This window comes from Arachis hypogaea, chromosome 3 (genome assembly GCF_003086295.3).
Source record: "Arachis hypogaea cultivar Tifrunner chromosome 3, arahy.Tifrunner.gnm2.J5K5, whole genome shotgun sequence".
Taxonomy (NCBI): domain Eukaryota; kingdom Viridiplantae; phylum Streptophyta; class Magnoliopsida; order Fabales; family Fabaceae; genus Arachis; species Arachis hypogaea.
Genome location: NC_092038.1, coordinates 34,466,168 through 34,491,418, shown reverse-complemented (window position 1 = coordinate 34,491,418; position 25,251 = coordinate 34,466,168). Strand labels below are relative to the sequence as shown.

At 35.7% G+C, this 25,251-nt stretch overlaps 1 protein-coding gene and 2 long non-coding RNA genes across 10 annotated transcripts; 1 reads left to right on the top strand and 2 right to left on the bottom strand.

Moving 5' to 3' along the window:
- Nucleotides 1-505: 505 nt before the first annotated feature.
- LOC112790233 (uncharacterized) lies at nucleotides 506-4,087 on the top strand. The gene is made up of 6 exons (XR_003196552.3): nucleotides 506-830; nucleotides 1,341-1,429; nucleotides 1,524-1,595; nucleotides 1,746-1,806; nucleotides 3,354-3,452; nucleotides 3,696-4,087. It is a non-coding gene; the product is annotated as an uncharacterized lncRNA (long non-coding RNA).
- Nucleotides 4,088-4,945: 858 nt separating this feature from the next.
- LOC140183769 (uncharacterized) lies at nucleotides 4,946-9,703 on the bottom strand. The gene is made up of 5 exons (XR_011879763.1): nucleotides 8,846-9,703; nucleotides 8,556-8,630; nucleotides 7,255-7,344; nucleotides 6,565-7,163; nucleotides 4,946-6,462 (listed from the first exon to the last, which is right to left on the bottom strand). It is a non-coding gene; the product is annotated as an uncharacterized lncRNA (long non-coding RNA).
- Nucleotides 9,704-10,271: 568 nt separating this feature from the next.
- On the bottom strand, nucleotides 10,272-13,479 carry LOC112790232 (uncharacterized). 8 transcript variants are annotated; one of them, XM_072232785.1, is made up of 5 exons: nucleotides 13,223-13,395; nucleotides 12,913-13,061; nucleotides 11,867-12,804; nucleotides 11,563-11,604; nucleotides 10,272-11,373 (listed from the first exon to the last, which is right to left on the bottom strand). In XM_072232785.1, exons 3-5 carry the CDS (start codon nucleotides 12,143-12,145, stop codon nucleotides 11,296-11,298), a joined length of 399 nt encoding a protein of 132 aa, XP_072088886.1. In that variant the 5' UTR covers nucleotides 12,146-12,804; nucleotides 12,913-13,061; nucleotides 13,223-13,395; the 3' UTR covers nucleotides 10,272-11,295. The 8 variants fall into 8 exon arrangements, 5 of the variants coding, with proteins under 5 accessions (XP_072088886.1, XP_072088887.1, XP_072088888.1 ...); XM_072232786.1 differs by having other exon boundaries at nucleotides 10,272-10,668; nucleotides 11,249-11,373; nucleotides 12,913-13,368; XM_072232787.1 differs by having other exon boundaries at nucleotides 10,272-10,649; nucleotides 11,249-11,373; nucleotides 12,913-13,368.
- Between the last annotated feature and the right edge of the window lie 11,772 nt (nucleotides 13,480-25,251).

Genomic DNA, 25,251 nt, shown 5'->3' with positions numbered 1-25,251 from the left:
AAATTACAATATCATTACCTTTATTTTTTTACTACAATTAACTTATTAATATCTATAAAATTATCATGTGAAAGTAGATAAAGTTATACTCAAATTATGTACTTATGTTCAACAATCAAGAAAGAACATAAAATCACTACAAGAAAAAATGTATTTATCGACGTAAAAAATCGACGGATATCTCTCCCGTCGATATTTTTCGACGGCTTGCTGTCGATATTTAAAAAAAAAAAAGATAATTAAAAATAAATTAATAAAATCGATAGCCTGGTCGTCGATTTTTTGATGATGCATTAAATCTCTCTTAACTATCGTCATACTGTCGACTAATCAGGTGTTGAAAATACTTTTATTTTAAAATCGACGGATATGTTATCTATTTTATTATTTGAATTATCGACAAAGTTACCGTCGATAAATTTAAACGGTATAGATCGCTTTCTAAAATGAAATAAACAGTGTAGATTTAATGTATAAAATAGATGCTATATGTGTTGTTTTTTTTAATTAATCACTAAAAAACATTAACCCGCGTCCACCTCTCGCCTCCAAAGTTCAGAAACTCAATTCCCCCAAAGTTCAACCCGCGTCCACCTTCTTCCGCACCACCACCTCCTTCTCCCGCTGCCAAAGCTTCCACGGCAGGTTGTGCCCTCGTTGGTGCAGCTGTAGGTTCTGGTCCCTCTGGAACCCTTTCTTGCATATCTCACACACGAAACAGTTCGTTGCCATTAGCAACTTTGGCGACAGAGCTATTACTTCTACCTCTGGATCTGCATGCTTCAATCCATCAATTCACATATATAATAACAGATTTCAAGCTATATTAGGTATTCTTTAATTTCTTGCCTGGTCTTCTTGGTTGACTTTGCTTTCTCTTCACTACTATTAGAATTGAATTAGGGTTTTGGTAACTGAAAGGAGTTGCTGCTGATAAAAAAATAATTGAAATCGGTACATATATTACAACATGTGAATTGCGGTGGCAGCTAGCTAGCACAACCGCACAAATGTTGTGTTGCCGTCATTTCTCTTTGACTAGAATTGTGATGAAAATAGAATAACTTGATGTAATTAGAATTTGTTTGGTCTGATATAATTGAATTACAATTACAGATGTTAATACAAGCTCTCTTTTTAAACCAACTATTATCAGAGTATAGCCATTATCAGGGATACTGTTTTCCCTTTCTGTTGCATCTATATCTTTAACAGCCACACAAAGAGTTTTCAGAGTATTAACTTTATTTACCTATTCTTTAGGAAGATCAACAACATTTCCATTAGAATCAATGATTTTGTCACAAATTCTTAATATTATTTCTGATGCTCCTTTGCAGAAAGCTCTGACCCTCCATTAGGAAGACTCACAAGCACAAACATATTCTTCCGAACTGAATTGAAAGGCTCAACCTTAATTATCTTATAGGTATTGCGCTGTGCATCAAAATCACCACCTTCAAGCAAACTAAATTCCAACAATGCTGATTCTGTGGGTGTTCTCAATATTGTGTTATTGCCAGTTTTATCCTTAACTACTTCAGAAGATGTATTTTGAAATATAGCCTGCAAACGGATGCTCATTACTTCCTCAGGTATCTTTGTTTTCATCTTCTCTGCACTCTCAGTACCTTTGATCTCGGCCTCTTTTCGCATACTCAAATCTTGTTCAGAACCATATGGTTAGTGGTCAATGTTCATGTCTTATCTATGAAGACCAAGGTTGATCCTCTTAATTTCTTCAGGTACGAGCAGAGTATACCTTCTCTGGTGTCCAAGAGTAGCATATAGAACCTCATATCTCAGGTAAATAAGCTGCTTTATTCTTTTGCTCCTATCTGTTATGCAGTGTGTCTCTTCCATAATATTGATGAAGATATAAAACATACTATGCTTTGTATTATGACTTTGAAACTACTAAGCCATACGAAGAAGAGAAGAAAGCACTTTACTACTACCTAAAATTTTCCTATAATTGAATAATAAAAATTTTACTTTTTCCATCATTTTGGAGGCCGAATGTGATTCATGAAAAGGTTCTTTTCAACTTCATTGGCTATGGATAGAGGTATGCACGGATGACATATCCTTTTTTCTCTAAAGGACTACACAGTAGTGGGCTAGTTTATGTTTGTACTATCCCTTCATCACTTTTAATTGCATATAAATACATAGATTTAATAGTAGTCTATACAGTTTTGCTAGCCTAACAACCTAACCATTTCAGAATATATGTTCCCATTGTGTTAGTAATTTTGTGATAAAGGCACAGAAGAAAGAAAACCAAAGAAGTGGTAGTGCAGTCAACTCTATACTGCAGTTTGCAGTATTCAATTAACAACCATATATTTACATTAAAAATAGCACTATACCCCAACATGCTTCCCATGTTCAACCCATCAGGCTTTATAGCATCTCGAACATTTAGTTGTATAACATTTCTTTTAACATGTTCAAAAAAGTCATGAATAGGAACTTTTGGACTGATGTGGAGCTTTTCTTTTATCCTGCTTCATTAGGTTCTTTTACCAAACTCTATGAAGTGGTGATGTGAAGATATTTAATTAGCAAAACATTATCAGTCATTTATTATAGGCTTAATGATATCTTATGTTATGGATGTAGAACAGTTGAACAAAAATATAATGTCACATATATACTATTTAAGGTTTTTTGATATGGTAATTTGGATTTAGTGCACAAAATAATTTTACTTGGACTTTATATTTATAAACTACATTCCTTGGTGATATGAGTGCATACATCGGCCAGTTATATTTTATTTATTTATTTATTATGATAGTACTTTGTTATATTAAATTGTCAGTACTTTATTAACTTTAATTTTAATATTAATTTAATTAAAAAATTGATCATGTACAAATATAATTCTCTTAGCTTGCTTTTCAATTAAATCCTCCATTGAAAAAAAAAATAATTAAAAGGAGAATAATGAAAATGGCTATGTGACAGAATTAATAAATTGGATGAAGATGATTATTGGAGCACATTGCTAAAATTAAACATTGAAAGGGATACGAATAAGGACAGTGGTACCACATAATACACATTAATTTTTTCAATCTTATCTTATATATGCTATCATATGTATTTCAATTTTGTCCTTAAATGCATGAAACTCAAAAAAATAAGGTGTTGGATTAGTATTCAAAACAACTCTTGAAAAAAGGTATTGAATTTTTTGGTTTTTTTTTTTTATGAATCTTACTTGAAATGTTCTACTACTACTAATTATGAGATTTCATGATAAGACTTTATATCTCAATTTTTTATGATAAGACTTTTGTGTATTATTTTTAGTGTTGATGTGCCTGTATATATTTTTTTGCCAGGGTTGACATAATCACAAGTATTATCAAAGTTGCAGTGGCATCCATTTACACAATCACAAGTATTAGTAGAGTTTAAGATTTCCAGAAAAGCTATTCAAGGTTTAACTTTCTACTTTGTTATTTATTTATTATCTCTATTAAACTATTGAGTTTTAATCTATCTTTACCTTTATTATATTTGTTAAATTATTATGCATGCTTATCTATACTTACTTATGTATGCTTGTTTATGTAAACCATTCATGGTGTAAAGTATAAATTATATTCATGATAAGACTTTTATTTGTTATGGTTTTTCGTTGAAAAAAAATTAAAAAGTGAATATTATCCATTGATATGTAGGAAATTAAATTCAATAATAATGAAAAACCAGAATCGAAGTTGGATATATGATAGAAAAGCACAGCTCCAGCCCCAGTCCCAACCCCAGTCCCAGGTAGAAAACTTCTACCTATTCTGCAGCAACTAGGACAACCACAGAATTCTCAAAGGGAGGATGATTCTGACGATCTTGATGACTCAGATGATTATTTAGATGAGTATGAGTAGGTTAGTTAATTACTTTACTTTGAATATTTTGTATTATCAGTGGATTGCAATTTAAATAAATATAAGTCTAAGTTTAGTTATTTATCGTGTCTTGAGTCTTTATGTTAGAAGATTATTTATTATTTTGATAAGTTTGTAAACTTATTATCTAATATTTAGTATAAATTTTATTTTTATATTTAAAAGTTTATTTGTCTTGTTATTCATATTCTGTATAAATTTTATTTCCATATTTATTTACATTAATTGTTTACTATTTTTCAAATAAAAAAATAATTAAAACATATCTATTAAAATTGATGGTTGTCGCTTTTTAATTTTAAAATAGACAAGAAAAATCAAATATAGACAAAGGATTTGTCGGTATCTAAATAATAAAATCGACGGCAACTGTGTCGATTTTATTAGATCAAATATCGACGGCAACGTTGTCAATTTTAGTAAGCATATAAACGAAAACATTATCGTTTTTATTGAATCAAATATCGACAAAATGGCATTGATTTTATATAATAATATCGATGGCAATGTTATCGATTTTAGTAAGAATGTAAAATTCTCAAACTCATATTATAGACAGTAACGCCGTCGATTTTATTAAATTATTATCGACGGCTAGGTAAGGTGTCGATTTTATTTAAATTTTGAAAAATCGACAAGCTTTATAGCGACCACCTCCGCCGTTCATTTTGCTGTCAAAATTTAATATTATCCACCTCCGCCGTTCATTTTGCTGTCAAAATTTAATATTATCGACGAATAAGCCGTCAATTTTAGTGATGTTTCTTGTAGTGAATGAAGATAACAACTATATATATATTATATAAATTGAATTTACATCACTCGTATAATTATGATAAATGTCAATTGAATTGGCTATATGTAAAAAGACGTGATAAAAAATTTAAGTATCTTAATATATGAACATAAAGTAGATTTCAATTTTATTTAATTAATTGTTCTCAACATTTACATTTTAGGTTAGCATTACTGACTTGTAACGAAAATCATTAAGACTTTGAATACAAGATTCCATATAATAAAAAGTCTTCAAATTTAATTTCAACTCTTTCTATATATAGTAGATGCAAGTTTTGAAAAGTCTCCTATTTCGTTAATTGTATGTTGCTATGTAAGTAGCGTCACGAGTTTAGATGTGTGAAATTTTGGAGATCAAGCAAAATTTTAGAGACTAAAAGAGTAATCAGAAACAACAACATCATCCTTAAAGTAGTAATTTAAAGGTATACTAGATTCCTCTTGATGAATTTATAGAGGTCCGAAAGATATGGTCTAAGTCTAACATAAGCATGCATAGGTTTAGTTTTACTTTACAAAAGTTGAGTGTAACATTCGCACACTCTTTGGAGACTTTGATTGTTTTATGCCGTGGCCAAGAAAGGTGCTTGTCTAGACAAATCTCATTTGTAACTCCTGACACTGTACTTGTATCGCTAATGATGATCACTATGTGTTAATTTCTGTCGATAGGATTGTGCATCATATTTGATTCTTTGTTTTAGAAAATTTGCAGTCATAATTATAAATTAACAATTATATGAGCATGTTATCTTTGTAAGTTATAGGTGTCATAGGTTACACAACCAGGCACATTAGTTTAGCCACAGCATTCGTACAAACAAATCTCCACAAATGCATTGCCCATTTCAAAAGTAGATGGTATTCATACTATTATACCGTATGTAGTCATCACCCGGCCTTTTGGAATTCAAGCAAGCATTATCAAAATATTTGGTGTGAACATGTAAGTCACTTTATAGGTGGAAAACCTTTGGTGAAGTTCCTTCAATATTATAATACAGTTTGGAAGACCTCGATGTGCTTCTCATTATGGTATTTAAGTTCTATGTCAACAGCGAGCCTCATACGGCTGCACTCAATAATTTTCTACAAATTAAAAGGGGTTTTGTTTAACATAATTTCTCACAATTATACAAAAAAATCCTCAGTGCAAGGGTAAGTGGGTATACCCAGGCTCATATGAGTTCCACAGGTGATACATCACCATCTACTGGGCAACGTACATGCCACAGTCATTGTTGGAACAAATAGTAATCCAATTATGTTTTCTTTTAATTATTAACGCAACATTCTAAATTAAGCTAAGGACAATTAAAGAAAATGTAATTCCAGATGCTGTTTGCCTTACCCATTCTAAAAGAGTGATGATTTGAATAAAGATATTATATTATAGATCATAAGGTCCGCATGTTAGGTATCATTTAAAAAAAACAAATGCCATAAGGTAATGCGCATGGAGGGTTTCTGCTGTAGAAATCTTATATACCATAAGATATATTTATACGTTAAAGAAAATGCAAGCAAGTGGGCCTAAGTGGCAAGCATGTCCCACAAATAGAAAAATATAGGACCAAAGCATTGTGCTTAAAAGTTGTGTAAGGAGTTCAAGAGTTACCTTCCAAGGTCTTGCTTGATCACTTTAGGCTCTTTTATCTTATAATCACTGTACAGTACCCTGGGTTTCTTTGGGTTGTCATACCAGTCATCATTGTCCAATACCTCCTCCAAAGAAATAGCCCTATGGATGCATGAAAGCACGCAAAAAAAAAAAAGATGCTTAGAATCATTTTGAAGAAAATGAATTATATAAAAAGTGTTTAACAAGTGTGACAGAACTTACCACTTTTTAAGCTGCCAAAGCTACTTAGGTTTTTCATCTTCTGAGGAAAACGAATCTATGTACACCAGGTCTTAGTAGGGATGGCAATACCACCTGAACCCGCAGGTACCCACCCCACTCCTACCCGCTCGGGGCGGGTAATTACTCGCCACGCACCAAGGCGGGTTTTTAGCAGAGAGGGGTCGGGTTTAGGTAATACCCGCCCCTACCCGCCCCGTTATATATATAATATGTATAATTTTAATATATAATATATATAATATATGTAAAATAATTAGTAAATAATTAATAATATTGTATCATATTTAAATTTTTACTTTAATTTATGTTATGTATGTGATGATGGTTATATAAATTTTGAAATTTAATTTTATTTATTAAATTTTAATAATTATAGGGGCGGGGCGGGTTAACGTTCAACATTTTACTACCCGCGGGTAGAAGCGGGGCGGGTTCTATGCGGGTTGTTGTACGGCGGGACAGGGTCGGGTAGAGCAAAAACCCACCCCTACCTACCCCGTTGCCACCCCTAGGTCTTGGTGAATGATGTCAACCACAAGCATAAACTAATGCCAGTCGCACCATATGGGACATCAAATCTGCGAAAAAAAAAAACATCAACAACCAAGTCATGACATGCTCCATCTATTTCGTATGTCTATAATTTTTCGTAACTGTATCTAGACTTACTTTGCATACCCTATTGGCTTTTCCCATAAAGTCATTCCAAATGGCCTTCAACGTTGCATGCGAAATGGACCCCTTTCTGGTGGTAATTTGCTGTAATGTTAGACACAATATAAGACTAAAGTTATAGACACTACACAAATACTGACACACTAAAATGAAGCTCATACTATTAATGAAAGTTTACTAAATTGACCTTAACAGGCTGCTAACTTCAATTTTGTAATTTTTTTAACAAAAAAATTGATAGCTAATGTAACCTAAATTATTATACCGAATGTAACAGATTTTGTAGAATGGTTAAGGTCTTTAACATGAAACAACTTTTTTTATACAAAGTTTATGGTTTTAAAGGTAACTTATATCAATGTCGTGTTCTTAGTTTTTTTATATGTAAAATAAATAAATACATGAATGAGCTTAATAAAATATAAACATAAAGTGAGCTTGCATTTTCAATTCCAAAGTAATTGTCTGATTTCTCTATAAAAGGTTTTGTTGTAAAACAAAGAGTGGGCAGCTGAAATTTAATATGCTATTGAAACTAATTTGTAATTTGTTTATAGTTTAATCAGTATATGAATGAAGTGAATTATGAATTATTATATTCTAGTTATGCATTTTGTACACATTAGGAGGTCAACACTTAAGTAATGGTTGGTTTCTGAATAAAAACTTCACAAAAGTATAGTTAAATGGATAACGAATTAGTTTTGTTATTCATCAAATTACAATAACTGCGCCAATGAAATTAGAAAAAATTGAAATGTCATCCATATAGCATTTCGTAGATCTATATAATTTCTTTACACAATAAATTAATTTTGACTATGTAAAACAATTTCCATCCATTCAACTTGGCATGATATTAAATTATAATGGTTAATTTCTCAAACTAAAATAAATATATAAATGAAGTCAATCAAATATTAACATCTGCCGATAACACATGTTGCAGATCGAAGTTACTAATTCATGAGTAAATTAAGGGTAGATTTCTTAAACTAATTTTTCGCAACTCAACTTTGCATGTTAGTAATTTTGCTTACATTAATTTCTTTTAAATAACTTAAATAGATGGATGTACTCAACCAGACATTAATATATAGTGCATGGGCATGTTGTAAACCTTATCAACTATGTGGTCACTTCATCGAAGTTAAGTTTTCGAGGATAATGCTTTAAGTGATGCATAAATTTTTTGTCTTCTAAGTTAGTCACTAAAAGTGACACACAACAACATGTACTGACTAATAAGGCACATAATAAATTGAGAAATTAACGAGTGGACGAGGTTCACTCACAGAGAAGGTTGCCGGAAGGAACCAATAGATCCGTGTAGAGTTTTGAGCCAACATACATGCAAGAAGAATCAGCACCTGTAAACAAACCAAAGAAACGTGGTTTAAGCATCGAGTTCATCCAAGTTTATAAGTGAGTTAGAGTTTTCTTAGACAAGTTATGTAAAATTTTTGGGTTCAGAACAAGGAGTTTGTTGTAAATTTCAACGTCATTTAGCGTGATTTATTTCGATAAAGTCCAACATGAAGTAAAAAATGAATGGAAGGCTACAACAAAATGCATTAAAGCTTACTCTTTATCAAGCTTTGTGTTTAATATGTACGCAACAACGCACATATCAAGCCCAACAATCTTCATGTTGTTAGTGGGGAAGAAAGTTAGTGTCATACCCTGCAATGAAATTCATGCGTGTTGTCATTAACATTAACATAGAATCCATTACAAGTTTTTAGTTCATCCGAGTTACTATAATTAAGCTATGCTTGTCATTAGGTATCTACACAAGGAATTTTTTTCCCAATCTCCTTCTCCCACTAGCTTCTATCAACATGCCAAATTTGCAGGAAGTTTTGTTGTGCCTCATATTGAAGTCCTGGGATCAAGGTTCTGAAAACCGGTTCGAACCGGCTGATCGAACCGGTTGAACCGTGAACCGATACAAAAAACGAATCGGTCAGAAGTTAAAACCGTAGATTTTAAAAACCGCTGTTGAACTGCTGAACCGGCTGGGAACCGGTCGGTCGAACCGAACCGTGACCCGGCCGGTTTTTTGAATTTTGCTGAAATGCTGTCGTTTTTGTGTGGAAGGAGCCCCGAACCCTAACTTCATCCCTAACTAAAACGCGTTCTTTGCCTCTCTCACACTCAGCCACTGTCCAGAGCTTCTCTCATGGAACTCCTGCTCTTCCCTCACTCCCTCACTTCTGTCCAACCACCGCCTAATACCGTCGCCGTCGCAGCTTCCAACTTTGAACAGCCACCGCCTGCTCCCTCACTCCCCTTCCTTCGCGCAGCAAACGTCGCAAACTTCCTTCCCTCCATCGCGCAGCCACCGTTCGATCGTTGAAGCCTCCATTGCGCAGCCACTGTCCCGCCGCGCCAGCTCTGTTCCACCGCACTCCCTTCAGCGGCCTCTACTCTGTTCCGTCGCGTGGCCCTTCCCTCGAAGGTATTTTTTATTTTTGTAACTGTAATTGTGGTTTTAGTTTGTTGGTTAATTAGTTAATCTGTGATTTGTTTCTGATATTCTTGATTTCAACCTTGCTACTATTAATTTTTTTTATTGTGTATCACTATGCTAGTTATCTATGAGATTAATGGGTTGCTGTAAGCCTGTAATATTGATATTGGAAACATTGCAAACATTGAAAACATTGCTGATGGGCAATATCATGTGCAAACATTGTATGAACCAATTGGTGTTGCTGGTCAGATTATTCCCTGGGATAGAGCTGCTACTGACATAAGTTTTTTTCTCCCTTATTTTAGATCGCTCTGGAAAACAACATCCTCTTTCCCCTAGGCTTATTCCCCTTAGTGCCTGGTGTCGATCCAGAACGGGTTCAGTGTTGCTGTGTTTGAAGCCAAGGTTCTGAAAACCGAACCGGTCATCGAACCGCTCTAGCTACTGGTTCACTGGTTCATAGGTTCACGGTTGAACCGAAAAAACCGTTTTATAAAAAAATAATAATTAAAATATAAATAAACACACAAAAATATAATTATAGACTAATAATCTTTAAAATATTATCCAAATTAAAAGTATTACAATCAGCTACAATATTATAATCTCATCCAAATACAAACACAAAAGTCAAATAACAAAAAAATAAATAATCAATTACAAACCATTCAATTATTCACCATCTTCATATTACATGTCAATTTGCTGCATAGAGAATACTAACATTTTGAGTGTTGTTCATTCAGCAATAGAGAGTATGTAAAGGTAGAATTGGGTGAATTAGAGAGATGGTGTATTAAGGCCATTGATGAGGTGAGCACCAATCAACCATTTGAGATCATTTCTTCTATTCCATATTTATATTATAACCTGAATCTGTCATGCACAGTATGTTGGCTCAACCTGGGAGGAGCTGAAACATATTGAGCAAGCTGTAGGATTCCTAGTAAAAGTCAGTTTTACAGAATCTTGAATTCATATTCAAACAATCAAACGAAAAGAAAGTCAATATTGCTCATCTTCCATTGAATTCTTAATCTCAGGTATTGCATCAAAAACCCAAAAAAATATTTAATGAAGTAACAAATGAGTTCTGCCCAGTGAGTGTCCTCTTTTCAATTTATAGCTACCTGTAAATTGATATACCTCAATTCCATTCTCTTTCTAATAACAAGAACAATTAATTAAGATCAACATCATGAACAATTTATATACTTAACAACTTATAAAATTAGCAAATTATCAAAAGGTCAAGAACAACATAACAACTTAACAATCTAAAATTTAAAAGTTAAGAACAGCACTAAAACATTAATTTATCAAATTAACAAGTTAATAAGATCAATTAGAATTGAAAATCAAAATAACAAGAACAACTAAAGCTTTAAAATACAGCAAACCAACAAGAAAACAAAAACTTGAACAACATACTAATCATTAAAAACAACAATTAAATAAAATAATAACTGAATAATTAATACAAGAAAGAACAAGTAAAGAAAAATAAATTACCTAGGCTGGAGCATGTTCTGAAATTCGAACAGAACAGGGAGAGGGAGCTAAAACTTTGAAATGCAACGGAGATGGTTGAATAAAAACAGAACAGTGGTACATGACAGCAACCAGCAACAATTACACTAACATTGGTACATTATGAAACAGAGACAGTAACCAGAGCAATTACAAAAAATCCCAAAATATTAAAATGAAATTTTGAACAAAATTTTCAGAAATTAAAAGGAAGAAGAACCAACTATTCAGAAATTAAACAGAACTAGTAACCAGAGCAAAATTAAAAAGAAGAGCCAGTAACCAGAGCCACTAACCTTCCAAGCAAACATGAGAAGAGGGAAATTCCAGGGAATAATCTGACCAGCAACACCAATTGGTTCATACAATGTTTGCACATAATATTGCCCATCAGCAATATTTTCAATGTTTGCTATGTTTCCAATATCAATATTACAGGCTTACAGCAACCCATTAATCTCATAGATAATTAGCATAGTGATACACAATAAAAAATTAATAGTAGCAAGGTTGAAATCAAGAATATCAGAAACAAATCACAGATTAACTGATTAACCAACAAACTAAAACCACAATTACAGTTACAAAAATAAAAAATACCTTCGAGGGAAGGGCCACGCGACGGAACAGAGCAGAGGCCGCTGAAGGGAGCGCGGTGGAACAGAGCTGGCGCGGCGGGACAGTGGCTGCGCGATGGAGGCTTCGACGATTGAACGGTGGCTGCGCGATGGAGGGAAGGAAGTTTGTGACGTTTGCTGCGCGAAGGAAGGGGAGTGAGGGAGCCGGCGATGGCTGTTCAAAGTTGGAAGCTGCGACGGCGACAGTATTAGGCGGTGGTTGGACGGAAGTGAGGGAGTGAGGGAAGAGCAGGAGTTCCATGAGAGAAGCTCTGGACAGTGGCTAAGTGTGAGAGAGGCAAAGAACGCATTTTAGTTAGGGATGAAGTTAGGGTTCGGGGCTCCTTCCACACAAAAACGACAGCATTTCAGCAAAATTCAAAAAACCAGCCGGGTCACGATTCGATTTGACCGACCGGTTCCCAGCCGGTTCAGCGGTTCAACGGCAGTTTATAAAATCTGTGGTTTTAACTTTTGACCGATTCGTTTTTTGTATCGGTTCACGGTTCAACCGGTTCGACCGGCCGATTCGAACCGATTTTCAGAACCTTGTTTGAAGCAGAGCTTGCTGCCTTTTGGAGTAGAAAGCGGCATCAGAATTGGCAAGTAGTTGAAGTTGTCTATGGTTGTGATGGGGGTAGTTATTTTCTTCTACTTGTAGGTCCTTAAGGTGGCTTTTCTTTTTCCCATGTTCTCTTCAGTTGTGGTAGTATTTCTCAATTTTGGAGAGTTACTTCTAATGTGGGGTGATATAGCTTGCTCGTTAATAACCTCTTTCACTATGCACATATACTTCTCATTCAGGAGCTTATAGTTATGAATGATAAACCTCACCTCTGCGATCTCAGCATGGATTTTGTTGACTTATTTGACTACACACGTAGTGCTATTTGGGTCAAAAGCTTCCTGTGACTCTTCTCCCTGCAAAAAAAAAAATAGTGTTCCAAAGTTACATTATAACGGATGTGTTTAACAAGTTAGGGCATGGTGATTGAATCCATGAAACAAAATATATAATTTGACGTTTACTTATCCGCTGGCCCTTCAGCAAAGTTGTTTGGCAACTCCAGACGTCCTGGGTGACAAACATGCATCGGGAGCAATCGGAGCCGGCAACAAAGCAAGGTTCTTGATATGTTCAAAGTCCATTTGGGAGGCAGCGTATGCAGTTAAAATTCCTGCTCACAATAACCATGACAGAAAAATTGAGAATGTTATTGGAATATGTTAGTATGCGGAACGCCTTGTGGTTAAAAGTGCGGCAGGAATAGGGGTTTGCACGACGAATCAACATCGCTAAAAAACACAAGGTCACAAAAATCCCAGCAAAGAAAACTACCACAACAGTTGCAAGTTTTGAGCGTGATGGCTGCTAGTGGTGACGAGACACGATGCAGAAGCCCATCACATCCCGAGAAGCACGTCGTTTGTTCAAATAGGGGAGAGATTTTCTTAAACAATGGGAGAGGTAAAAGAGTTCCCCCATCGTGTGTTGATGGGGTTAAGGGGTTTCAATCATTTTATTTGGGTCACGCAAGAGAATAAAAATAAGATATAAGGTTATAAGGTTAAAGATAGGATAATCTTGTGCAAAACGAAAAAAAAAATTATCCCAACTCTTTAATAGAGACGATTACAAGTTATTAAAGAAAGACACCCTCTCATGACCCACAAGAATTACAAAAATAAAAAGACTGAGACCCACCACAATAATTTGGGCCTAACTTGACATGAGACCTAAAAGTCAGAAACCATCGTTTGAGACAGTAGTTTAGAGACCTTTTTATTTTGGTATTAGCTACCTAAAATATCATGCAAGTGAACTGTTTAATGTTTCCCTTGGTAAGAAAAGATAAGAGTTATTGTGAAATATTTTGGGCATGGCCCGTAAGAGACACAGTAACATTTTGATGAAAAGATACACCCTCTCCTGGCCTAGAATTAGAAAAAAAAGACATCCTCTAAATTAGTTCGGCTTGCAAATTCTGGTTGGACTATTGTGACTAAAAAAGCCCAAAACAATGTGCAGCGTTAACTAATACGAAACAAAAGATTAAAAAAATTATAAATTTTTCCTACAACATTTTTGGTCCAAGCTAAAACCATCCCTGAGGTTCAATTACATTTGTTCGAGACAAAAAGTTAGAATTTTTTGCATACTTCACCAATTCAATGGTGCCACAATACAGTTTTATTACCCCCCAAAAGTTTTATCAAGTGAATATTGACAGAAGTATTTCACAAGATTACACATGCAGTTAATAGGACATTAATTTTTTAGATTAGTTAGAAGATAATGGCTATGCATTTGATATTTGAAACCAAAAAAATAAATGCAGGTGAGGCATTTATTGTTTCCATCCGAAAAAGGTACTGATATACAGATCTAAAAATATTATCTTACAATGCAAAGCCAACATATTAAATGAAAAAAATAAATGTGGGGCCCAATACAAGGATGCTAGTGTGGTCTATCAGTTGATGTATGTCCCACCATGGGTAAAAATAGATAGTGCTCGAGAAAAGAACATAATAAAGCTATCATTCTTTGGCATGAGTATCCTTTGTAGTCAACATTCTCATAATGCAGTTGTGAAAATACTAGTTAGATAGAATGCATATAGGTACCGGTTTGAAGATGGGGATTTGTTAGGTTTGGCTATCACAACCTTCATGGGTGGACTTCACACCTAAAATGTGGTAGATCACATGATCTTTGTGGATGAAAGGGAATCTAAACTTTCTTCTTAGGTTGTATAGGTATAGCCATATTGTAGTGTAAATCCTTTGGAGCGATCATTTGTTGAGAAACTCCGTAGCTACCACTAAGGAAATAAAACAGTGTGAATGCTTGTCTCTTCTTTATTTACTTATGGCTGAGAGTTTATTACAGGTCTCTACTAAGGGTGTTCGCGGTGCGGTTTGGTTCGGTTATTTAAGTAAAAGTCATCCGATCCAATGTTATATTAATTCTGCATTCCAGTTTGGTTTGGCTTTATTACCAAAGTTAATTGAACCAAACCAAACCAATTAAATCCATTTGGTTTAGTTTGAGTTTTCGATTTTCAATTAATTAAAAAAAACCATGTCCTACTTATTCACAAATAGAACCACAATCAACCAGACTCAGAAAAAATAAAAAAGCAACAAAAAGCAAGAAGAGACTGAATCAGAAATAGATCCAAACTGGATAAAAAAGAACAAATAAAACCAGAACAAAAAAACAAATCAGAAGAGAACAAATTCAACAAAATCAGGATCAACAGAATCTAAAGTGCTGGTAGATTTTAGCTTCTACATTTCTTCTACCTTTCACCTCCTTCCCCAAATGTGCTAGTTGATTCCAAGTTTTGAAAAAATAAATCCATTCAAAACAGTAAAATTATAACAGAATCATAAAAATCTTCAAAACTCAGAATGATATCAACAACTTATGATAAAGGAAATAGAATAATACAAATAGAAATTAAAAAAGTATAATTATAACAACAAACCTACAAACAAAACATCAAGAATTATAGAAACAGAAATTCAAAATAGAATTAGAAAATAAAAACCCTAATAAACAGAACAAAAAATAAACAGAACAAAAAATAAATAGAGCAAAAAAATAAACAGAACAAAAATCAAACCCTAAATCATCACTACTGATGACAAGTCATCATATACCTATTTTTCTATGTTTTTCATACAAGAAATTGATGATTAGTGCTTAAATATTGCATTCTTTTGTACTTAATTGGAAGATTTTCTTGATATTTTAATTTTATAAATCTTGTAGAAAATAAGAAGAAAAAGAAGCAAAGAAGCACAAAAAAAGGAGAAAAAAAGAGCTTTGGGGTACACTTTGAAGTTGGGGTACACTTTGGAGCCTTAGGCCACGCTTTTAAAAGCGTGGCCCATGACCAAATCAAGGAAGGAATCAGCCAGCACGCACACTGCCCTGCCCTTGCCAAGGGCAGGGCAGAATCGTGATGCACATTGAGGTTGGAAGCAAGAATTTCGCTAAGGTAAAATCTGGGCGCTCACAGCATGACCATGCCTCCTTCAAAGGGCTATAACTTGAGCTACAGACGTCCAATTGATGTGCTTCCAGTTGCGTTAGAAAGCTGACATTCAGAGCTTTCCAACAATATATAGCAATCCATATTTGGCATACAATTGAGGTAGGAACGAGAGGCATCTTTAAGGGCCAAAAATAAGCAAAAATAAACTAAAGTGCTTCCACCAAGGCTCGAAGCTGGAGCCTCACTCCAAAACAAAGTGGCGCTCAATTTTCTGCCCTGCCCTCTTGGAGAGCAGGGCAATGTCGTGCTCTTCATGGAAAATCAAGAAAAAATTGCTCCTCAAGTGCTTTCACCAAGTTTCGAACCAAGCACCTAAGGGGAGTGAAGAGCGCATCATGACACGGTCCAAGGAAGTGAGTGCGCAAGACACACATGCAAGGCAACATTGCCCTGCCCTCCACAAGGGCAGGGCAGCATCTTCACACACCAAGCTCACACGCACACCAACCAGTACGCACCAAGGGCGCACGAACATTTTCTGCCCTGCCCTCCACAAGGGCAGGGCAGCCTCCTGGGAACACCCATGGGTCAAAATTCAATTCAAATTCCCTTTGAACTCAAATCTTCACCAATTGAACCAAGGCCATCCAAGACCCATTTCCCTCAAATCCAAAGCAAGCAAAGCCCACTCAACATGACTCAAAGGCACATGGATCAATTAAATTAGGATTTTCATTTTTGTAATTTGTTTTAATTTCATTTTCATTTTTCACTTTGAAAAGCCTATATAAAGGCATCACTCTCATTTCAGAGGGGAGGGGGGCTCCATTAGAAAGCTCTCTTAGTTTTCATTTTCGTTTTGGATCTTGGGTGAAGAATTGAAGAACTTCTGTTTCAATCTCACCTTGAGATCTCTTCTTTAGTTTTCTGCATAATTGAATTCTACTTTCTGTTCATTTCTTCTTTTTCTGCGATTTCTGCAATTTGCTTTCCTTTATTTCTTTTGCAATTGTTCTTGTTGGATCAAGGAAGGATTTGAGATCTAGACTTGTTATCTAGTCTCCTCCACTCCTGAGATCTTCAATCACTTTTAATTTGCTGCAACTTAAGCATTGCTTTTCTGTTCTAAATTCTTCAAGGCATTTTTACTTTTTTGTTAAGATCTAGTTCCATTGAATCAATCCTCTACTCTTCTACTTGTTTCAATTTATTTTTCCTTGATTAATTTCTGCAAACCCACATCCCTGACCCATTTAAGATTCAAGCAATTTACATTTCTTGTCATTTAAGTTTTTGCAATTTACATTGCTTGTTCTTTAAGCTTCCTGCCTATTTACATTCTGCACTTTAAGTTCATTGCTATTTACATTTTGCTGCCATAATTCTCACTTAAATGTTAGCTTGACTAAACTAATCACCCACTAAAGTTGCTTGATCCATCAATCCCTGTGGGATCGACCTCACTCTTGTGAGTTATTATTACTTGATGCGACCCGGTATACTTGCCGGTTGGATTTGTGTGTTGGAAATTCGTTTTTCCACAAAAACACCATCAAGTTTTTGGCGCCGTTGCCGGGGATTGATTTAGATCAACAATGATTAAGTGGGTGAGAAGTCTAGATCAAGCATTTTCTTTATTTTTGTTCTCTGTTCTAAGTTGAAACCAAGGTGTTTGAGTTATTGCCTCACTAAGAAATTCATCTTTGAGATATGAATTTCAATTTCCCTTGGTGTTGTGTTTTACAAAATTCAAATGGAGTTCAACTCATCTTATGATCAAACAAATTTTATGGGATATTACCCACCATCACCAATCTCTAATGGTGGCTGGGAATATCACCAAGAGAATACACATTCTGAGCACTCCAATTCATGGAGATTTGCTTCAGAGACACAAGATGAGCAAGAAAATCATATGGGATACCAACCACCACCACAAAATGATTCATATCATTATCCTCATGGTGGATGGAAGTATCACCAAAGAATGGAAGAGCATCCACCCTCACGTCCCAGTTTCTCATTTGAAAGTTCTTCATCACTTGATTATGATTACTCTCAACCTTCATCTCTTGAACTAACAGATTGGGATTACCTTCAAGCCATTGAAATACATAGAAAACTCGTGGAAAGATACACACAACCCCAATCCTGGACAGAAATCGTATTCAAGAAGATGAATGAGTTCTCAGAGCAAACAAGGAGGAACTTAGAACCATCCAACAGTGAGGATGAAGACAAATTTTTGAAGGATAAAGAGGAAAGGCAAGATAAGGAGGCTACTGCATCAAGTGAACTTTCAATGAAGAATGAGGTGGTTGAAATGAAACTGCACTTGAGATGAAAAGGGAACATGAACATTCACAACCCTCACAAACTTCCCTTGAATCTGTGATCGAAAAATATGAAGAGGAGATGAAGAAATCTTGGGAAGAACAACAAACCTCCTCCATAAAAGGACTATTAAGTCAAATGTTGGGTGCAAGGGAGGAAGTGGAGGAGCAAGAAAGTGAGGAAGTCATTCTAAACTCAAGTGAAGCAGAGAAGTACATAGAGGAAAAGCTCATGGAGCCACCAATTCAAAAGGCCCTGGATGAATACAAAACTCCAATAATCACACAGCAAACAAGTCTTGAATTCAAAGAAGTGAAGGCAACTAACAAGAGCACCAATTCTGTCCCTAATCCAGCAAGCAAGATCAATCAAGCCATTTGCAAAAGGAAGCTTGCTGAGGAAAGGCCAAGGCAAGGGACAATAGCTGAATCTTCTCCCCATTTGAGGTCATTCCTCTTAACAAACTGGAAGAAGAGGAAGAAAGTGAAGAGCAACATGTCAAGCTAATGACACTAAAAGAGCACTTGTTGGGAGGTAACCCAACTGTAGGTACATTTCTTTCTATGCTTTGTTTAAATTCAATAAATTGGCATATGGTTACATTCTAAGTTTGGTGTTGCCTTGCAACAAATTGTTTTCAATCTTTTTGGATGATTGCATCAAATCAAAAATGAAAGTGACACACCAAGATTTTAAGTTTGGTGTGCCACTTATTTTCTATGCAATTCATTCAAGCAACACCACTTGTCTGCATAACTATAATGTCTTTGCAGTGTTAATTTTCTTTTGGTTTGATATTTTGTTATTCTGTTTACTTTAGTTAATTCTTTGTTTTTAATGCTTTCATTTTAGTTTGCTTATTTACTGTGTTTGTTAATACATTACCAAGAGAGCTTTATTCATGACAGATTATTGGCTTGGTGATTGTCTTTAACATACAACAGTTTCATTTAGTTTTGTTTTAAATAAAATTGGCATATGATTGCATTCTAAGTTTGGTGTTGCTATGCAACAAAATTTGGTTCCAATATCTATTAGATACTTGCATCAATTCCAAGTGAAAGTGTCACACTAAATTTGGTGTGCCACTTATTCTTTATGCAAAGTATTGTGCACACCTTCTTATGCTTGCAATCAAATGCGCTGTCTCTTGTGCCTTGATTGTTATTTTTCATTTTTGCTTGCTTAAAACACATGTGCTACTAACATTTCATTGTGTAAGACATTCATGATCCATCTTAGCCCCATAGCCATTGTTCTAATTGTTGCTTGAGGATGAGCAAGCACTCTAAGTTGGCAAGGGAAAGGGAAGAATTGGAGAAAAAGGACAATAATAATGAAGATGAACTACAAGGTTGTAAAGTTCCTTTTCCTCTCCTTTGTTTCCAGCACTTTAAATTGCATGATTGTCTTTATATTCTCTGTATGCATGTGTGGTATGAATAAGCGTAGCTTGAATTTTGATTTATAATATGTTGCTGTGGCATTATAACTACCAACTTGAGCTTTGTGAATTCAAAAGCAATAAAGCATCATGATCATAAACAAACAAGGAATTAAAGAAGATTTTAGCATGTGCATACAAGTATTGGAAAGCTAGTATGATTAATTGTTGCTCAATTGCATTGGATTTTATTTAATTGAAGTCTTTCATCTAGTACATCTTGTGAAATCTTTTGAAATCATGAAAACCTTGAAGAAGCAAATACAATTAAAGCAAGAAAAGAAAAAGGGAAGGAATGAGAAAGCTGAAGGCTCTGAGTACCAATGGCAATTTATTTGCTAAGTGCTTGTGGTGTTTATGTATCAAGCCAAATGCTTGAAAACAAAACACTTAGAAGTCAAGGCTAGGCTCAAGTGCAAAAGCACTCCCTCAAAGCTCAAGGCTCTGAGCATCAATGATTAGAGAGTCAAGAAAAGAAAAGAAAAATGAGCTTAACGAAGTCCTCTAATTAAATGCTTGTGGTGCTTATGTATCAAGTGGTAATACTTGAAAAAAAGCATTTAGAAGTCGTAGCTTTGTTATTTACTCATGGGGCAAAGCACCCAAAAGGAGAAGCTAAAAAAAAATAAAAAATAAAAATCAAAAGCTTGTTTCAAGGAAGAATTATAAGAAAAAGATTTCATAAAATAAGCTAGATAGAAGCATCAATCATTTACATCTCTTTTGTAATTGTAGCATGCATAGAAAACTAGCTTGCCATGAACATTAACTTGCTACTCTTCTTACCTTGGATTGTCAATTTCTAATGCATGATTCTTTTCTTGCTTGGGGACAAGCAAGGTTTAAGTTTGGTGTTGTGATGACAAGTCATCATATACCTATTTTTCTATGCTTTTTCATACAAGAAATTGATGATTAGTGCTTAAATATTGCATTCTTTTGTACTTAATTGGAAGATTTTCTTGATATTTTAATTTTATAAATCTTGTAGAAAATAAGAAGAAAAAGAAGCAAAGAAGTACAAAAAAAGGAGAAAAAAAGAGCTTTGGGGTACACTTTGAAGTTGGGGTACACTTTGGAGCCTTAGGCCACGCTTTTAAAAGCGTGGCCCATGACCAAATCAAGGAAGGAAGCAGCCAGCACGCACGCTGCCCTGCCCTTGCCAAGGGCAGGGCAGAATCGTGATGCACATTGAGGTTGGAAGCAAGAATTTCGCTAAGGTAAAATCTGGGCGCTCACAGCATGACCATGCCTCCTTCAAAGGGCTATAACTTGAGCTACAGACGTCCAATTGATGTGCTTCCAGTTGCGTTGGAAAGCTGACATTCAGAGCTTTCCAACGATATATAGAAATCCATATTTGGCGTACAATTGAGGCAGGAACGAGAGGCATCTTTAAGGGCCAAAAATAAGTAAAAATAAACTAAAGTGCTTCCACCAAGGCTCGAAGCTGGAGCCTCACTCCAAAACAAAGTGGCGCTCAATTTTCTGCCCTGCCCTCTTGGAGAGCAGGGCAATGTCGTGTTCTTCATGGAAAATCAAGGAAAAATTGCTCCTCAAGTGCTTTCACCAAGTTTCGAACCAAGCACCTAAGGGGAGTGAAGAGCGCATCATGACACGGTCCAAGGAAGTGAGTGCGCAAGACACACATGCAAGGCAACATTGCCCTGCCCTCCACAAGGGCAGGGCAGCATCTCACACACCAAGCTTGCACGCACACCAACCAGTACGCACCAAGGGCGCACGAACATTTTCTGCCCTGCCCTCCACAAGGGCAGGGCAGCCTCCTGGGAACACCTATGGGTCAAAATTCAATTCAAATTCCCTTTGAACTCAAATCTTCACCAATTGAACCAAGGCCATCCAAGACCCATTTCCCTCAAATCCAAAGCAAGCAAAGCCCACTCAACATGACTCAAAGGCACATGGATCAATTAAATTAGGATTTTCATTTTTGTAATTTGTTTTAATTTCATTTTCATTTTTCACTTTGAAAAGCCTATATAAAGGCATCACTCTCATTTCAGAGGGGAGGGGGGGCTCCATTAGAAAGCTCTCTTAGTTTTCATTTTCGTTTTGGATCTTGGGTGAAGAATTGAAGAATTTCTGTTTCAATCTCACCTTGAGATCTCTTCTTTAGTTTTCTGCATAATTGAATTCTACTTTCTGTTCATTTCTTCTTCTTCTGCGATTTCTGCAATTTGCTTTCCTTTATTTCTTTTGCAATTGTTCTTGTTGGATCAAGGAAGAATTTGAGATCTAGACTTGTTATCTAGTCTCCTCCACTCCTGAGATCTTCAATCACTTTTAATTTGCTGCAACTTAAGCATTGCTTTTCTGTTCTAAATTCTTCAAGGCATTTTTACTTTTCTGTTAAGATCTAGTTCCATTGAATCAATCCTCTACTCTTCTACTTGTTGCAATTTATTTTTCCTTGATTAATTTCTGCAAACCCACATCCCTGACCCATTTAAGATTCAAGCAATTTACATTTCTTGTCATTTAAGTTTCTGCAATTTACATTGCTTGTTCTTTAAGCTTCCTGCCTATTTACATTCTGCACTTTAAGTTCATTGCTATTTACATTTTGCTGCCACAATTCTCACTTAAATGTTAGCTTGACTAAACTAATCACCCACTAAAGTTGCTTGATCCATCAATCCCTGTGGGATCGACCTCACTCTTTTGAGTTATTATTACTTGATGCGACCCGGTATACTTGCCGGTTGGATTTGTGTGTTGGAAATTCGTTTTTCCACAAAAAAACCATCGAGTGATGATCAACATTCAAACCATGAAGGTATCCCCACAGTTGTCTGATCACTACATTGTGACTAAGATCCTTCCACAAGAATTTATAGAGGTCATCAAAGAGGAAACCGGGAGGAAGTTCACAGTGAAGAAAGACAAGCTAAGGCACTGTGATTTTCAACTTTCATGATCAGCAAAAATAGAAGATGTCAAGCTAGTGACAATAAAAGAGCGCTTGTTGGGAGGCAACCCAACCTGAGGTAGTTTTCTTTCATAGATTTTTCAATAAAAATGTTGAATAATTGGTATGGATTGCAAGAAGCTAAGTTTGGTGTTGCACACCAAAACAATTTAAGGGAGAATGAAAGATTCTAAGTTTGGTGTTCCACCAAAAATATCATTTAAAAACACATTCTCACCTCTTGCATGATGCTAGCTCCAAGCAACCAAACACATTATTCGACTGTTTAATTGCTTTCTAGTTTTATTTTCATTAACCTTTAGCAAGGACACAGGGTTTCAAATATGGGTAACTTGTTGCATCTGAGACAGTGGCAAACAATTAAGTTTGGTGTTCACACACCAAAACAATTCCAAGAGCCACACTCCATTTATGCATACTAACCATATAATTAAGGGCTTGAGAAGCAAGCAACTTTGAGAATTATGCAGGACATGAGTCAACAATTAAAGACATTATGCATCTTAACTCAAAGAGAACACAACAGAAGGAAGAAGCAAAGGACTGCAACTTCGAAGGTTGTATCTAAACTTAATCCTTGTTGCTGTGAAATGTTTTGAATCTAGAAACCATTGTATATCTTGCTAAAGTGTTTATCTAGTTGCAAGTGAAATTGTTTGTTAAAAATGCTAAATCTGCATAATGCTTGTTATCCATCACTTAGCTTGAAATTTTGTTTTGTTTCCCACATGCCTAAATAAAAGAGATTTGTTTGAATTAGAAAGTAAATATCCAATGTTGCATAAGTAAGAATGGAAGTTAGTGGTGGTATATGTGTTTGATTAAATGCATAACTCATGAAATAATTGTTGCATAATATCATTTTCATTAAAGTGTGAGTTAGCTTGCTGTTATAAAGACTCTCATCAATAAAGAAAAAGCCCTTGAGAACAAAAACAGAAAGAAAAGGAAGAAGAAAAAGCCAAAATGGCAAGAAAAATAAAGAATAAAGGTTGGACACCAATAGCTTGGACCCTAGGACATATGCCTGTGGTGTTCTTGTACTAAGATATGCTTGGATGAGTAAATTCTAAGGGGTATTTTAAAACCCGGTCACTTAGATCAACTGATTTGGGATGGCCAATTGAAAATCCACAATAAAGAGCAACTTAGATACAGAACATTTAGTTATCCAAAGAGATGCTGGGCATCAATGATCCTAGGAAGAATTAGTGAGCCATGTGTCTGTGGTGGAAAGATGTTGAGCAAAAGAAAAGAAAATAAAGCCAAAGGCTACTACTGCAACATTTGACACCAAACCTCCAAAAGAATAATAAGCTTGTTAAGCATTATAAGCCAGGAGAAGTTAGCAAGGGAGTAATTAAAAAGTGAGTCTTCTAATAGCAAGTTTAGCAAGCCTTTGAGGAAAGAGGTATATTATGTAACAGCAACAATAATAGAGTTATCATTGTCTGCATAAAGATCCCATAAATTAAGTTCTGCTATATGCCTAATAAGGATATGTGTTCTTTTTTTTTTAATTTATTTCAATTGCTCTTAAATTTGATGCTTGCTTGGGGACAAGCAAGATTTAAGTTTGGTGTTGTGATGACAAGTCATCATATACCCATTTTTCAAGCTAATTTCACTTGTTTTATTAGTCTTTATACACTTTCTTGCATCCTAAGTAAGTGATTTGAAGTGAAAATGCATAACTTCTTTAAATCAAGCAACAACCATGAAATTAATGTTAACTCATGAGGTTTAAGCTAATTTTAATTGAATTTTAATTGATTTATAAGCCTTATGAATTTAGTGATACTTGGAGTGGTTGTTTTGGTTTATTTTAGGTGAAGAAAAGAATAAAAGAGAAAAGCGTGGCCTAAGAAAGCGTGACCCAAGGAGAAGGAAGCGTGGTCAAAGGAATGAAAAGTGTGCCGCATGCAATGGGGGAGGCAAGCATTGCCCTCCACAAGGGCACACTGCCCTCTAGGAGGGCAACATAAGGGAACAAGGCATAAAAGGCAACTCTGCCCTGCCCACTACAAGGGCAGAGCACAAATCTGTGCCTTGGAATCAAGAAGAAGAAAATGTTGCCCTGCCCTCCACAAGGGCAGTATCGGGCTCACAAGGGGAGAAAATCAAAGGAAAATGTCTCCAAATGCTTGCCACAAGAGTTGAACACGGGACCATGAGGAAGCAAGGAACTAAGTTACATCACCGTGCCAAGAAAGCCAAAGAAAATGAATAAGCGTGTGTAGCAGCCAGGATTCGAACGTGGGACTTCAGTTTGGAAACACTGCCCTGCCCTCCGCGAGGGCAGGGCAGCATTTTGTTGTGGCATGAATCTGGCGCACCAAGGCTCAATTCTGGCGCACCACGGCATGATTCTGGCAGCACCAGCACGCACCATCACAATTCTGGCGCACCAACTTTTTCTGCCCTGCCCTCCGCGAGGGCAGGACAGCATCCTGCGCACCAAGGCACCCCTCTGGCGCACCGCAGCATCATCTGGCAGCACCAGCAGCGCACCACGGCACGTTTCTGGCGCACCAATTTTTTCTGCCCTGCCCTCCGCGAGGGCAGGGCAGCGTTCTGCGCACCAAGACCGCACCAAGCCGCACCATGCACGCACCAAGCACCAAATCCTG

Bases quoted from the DNA above. Each gene is read 5' to 3' on its own strand.
- LOC112790232 (XM_072232785.1), bottom strand. From the start codon at position 12,145: ATGGAACTCCTGCTCTTCCCTCACTCCCTCACTTCCGTCCAACCACCG. The intron at 11,605-11,866 runs GTATTTTTTATT...GTTGCTGGTCAG, and splicing joins GCGTGGCCCTTCCCTCGAAG to ATTATTCCCTGGAATTTCCC. The intron at 11,374-11,562 runs GTTAGTGGCTCT...TACCAATGTTAG, and splicing joins TTCTCATGTTTGCTTGGAAG to TGTAATTGTTGCTGGTTGCT.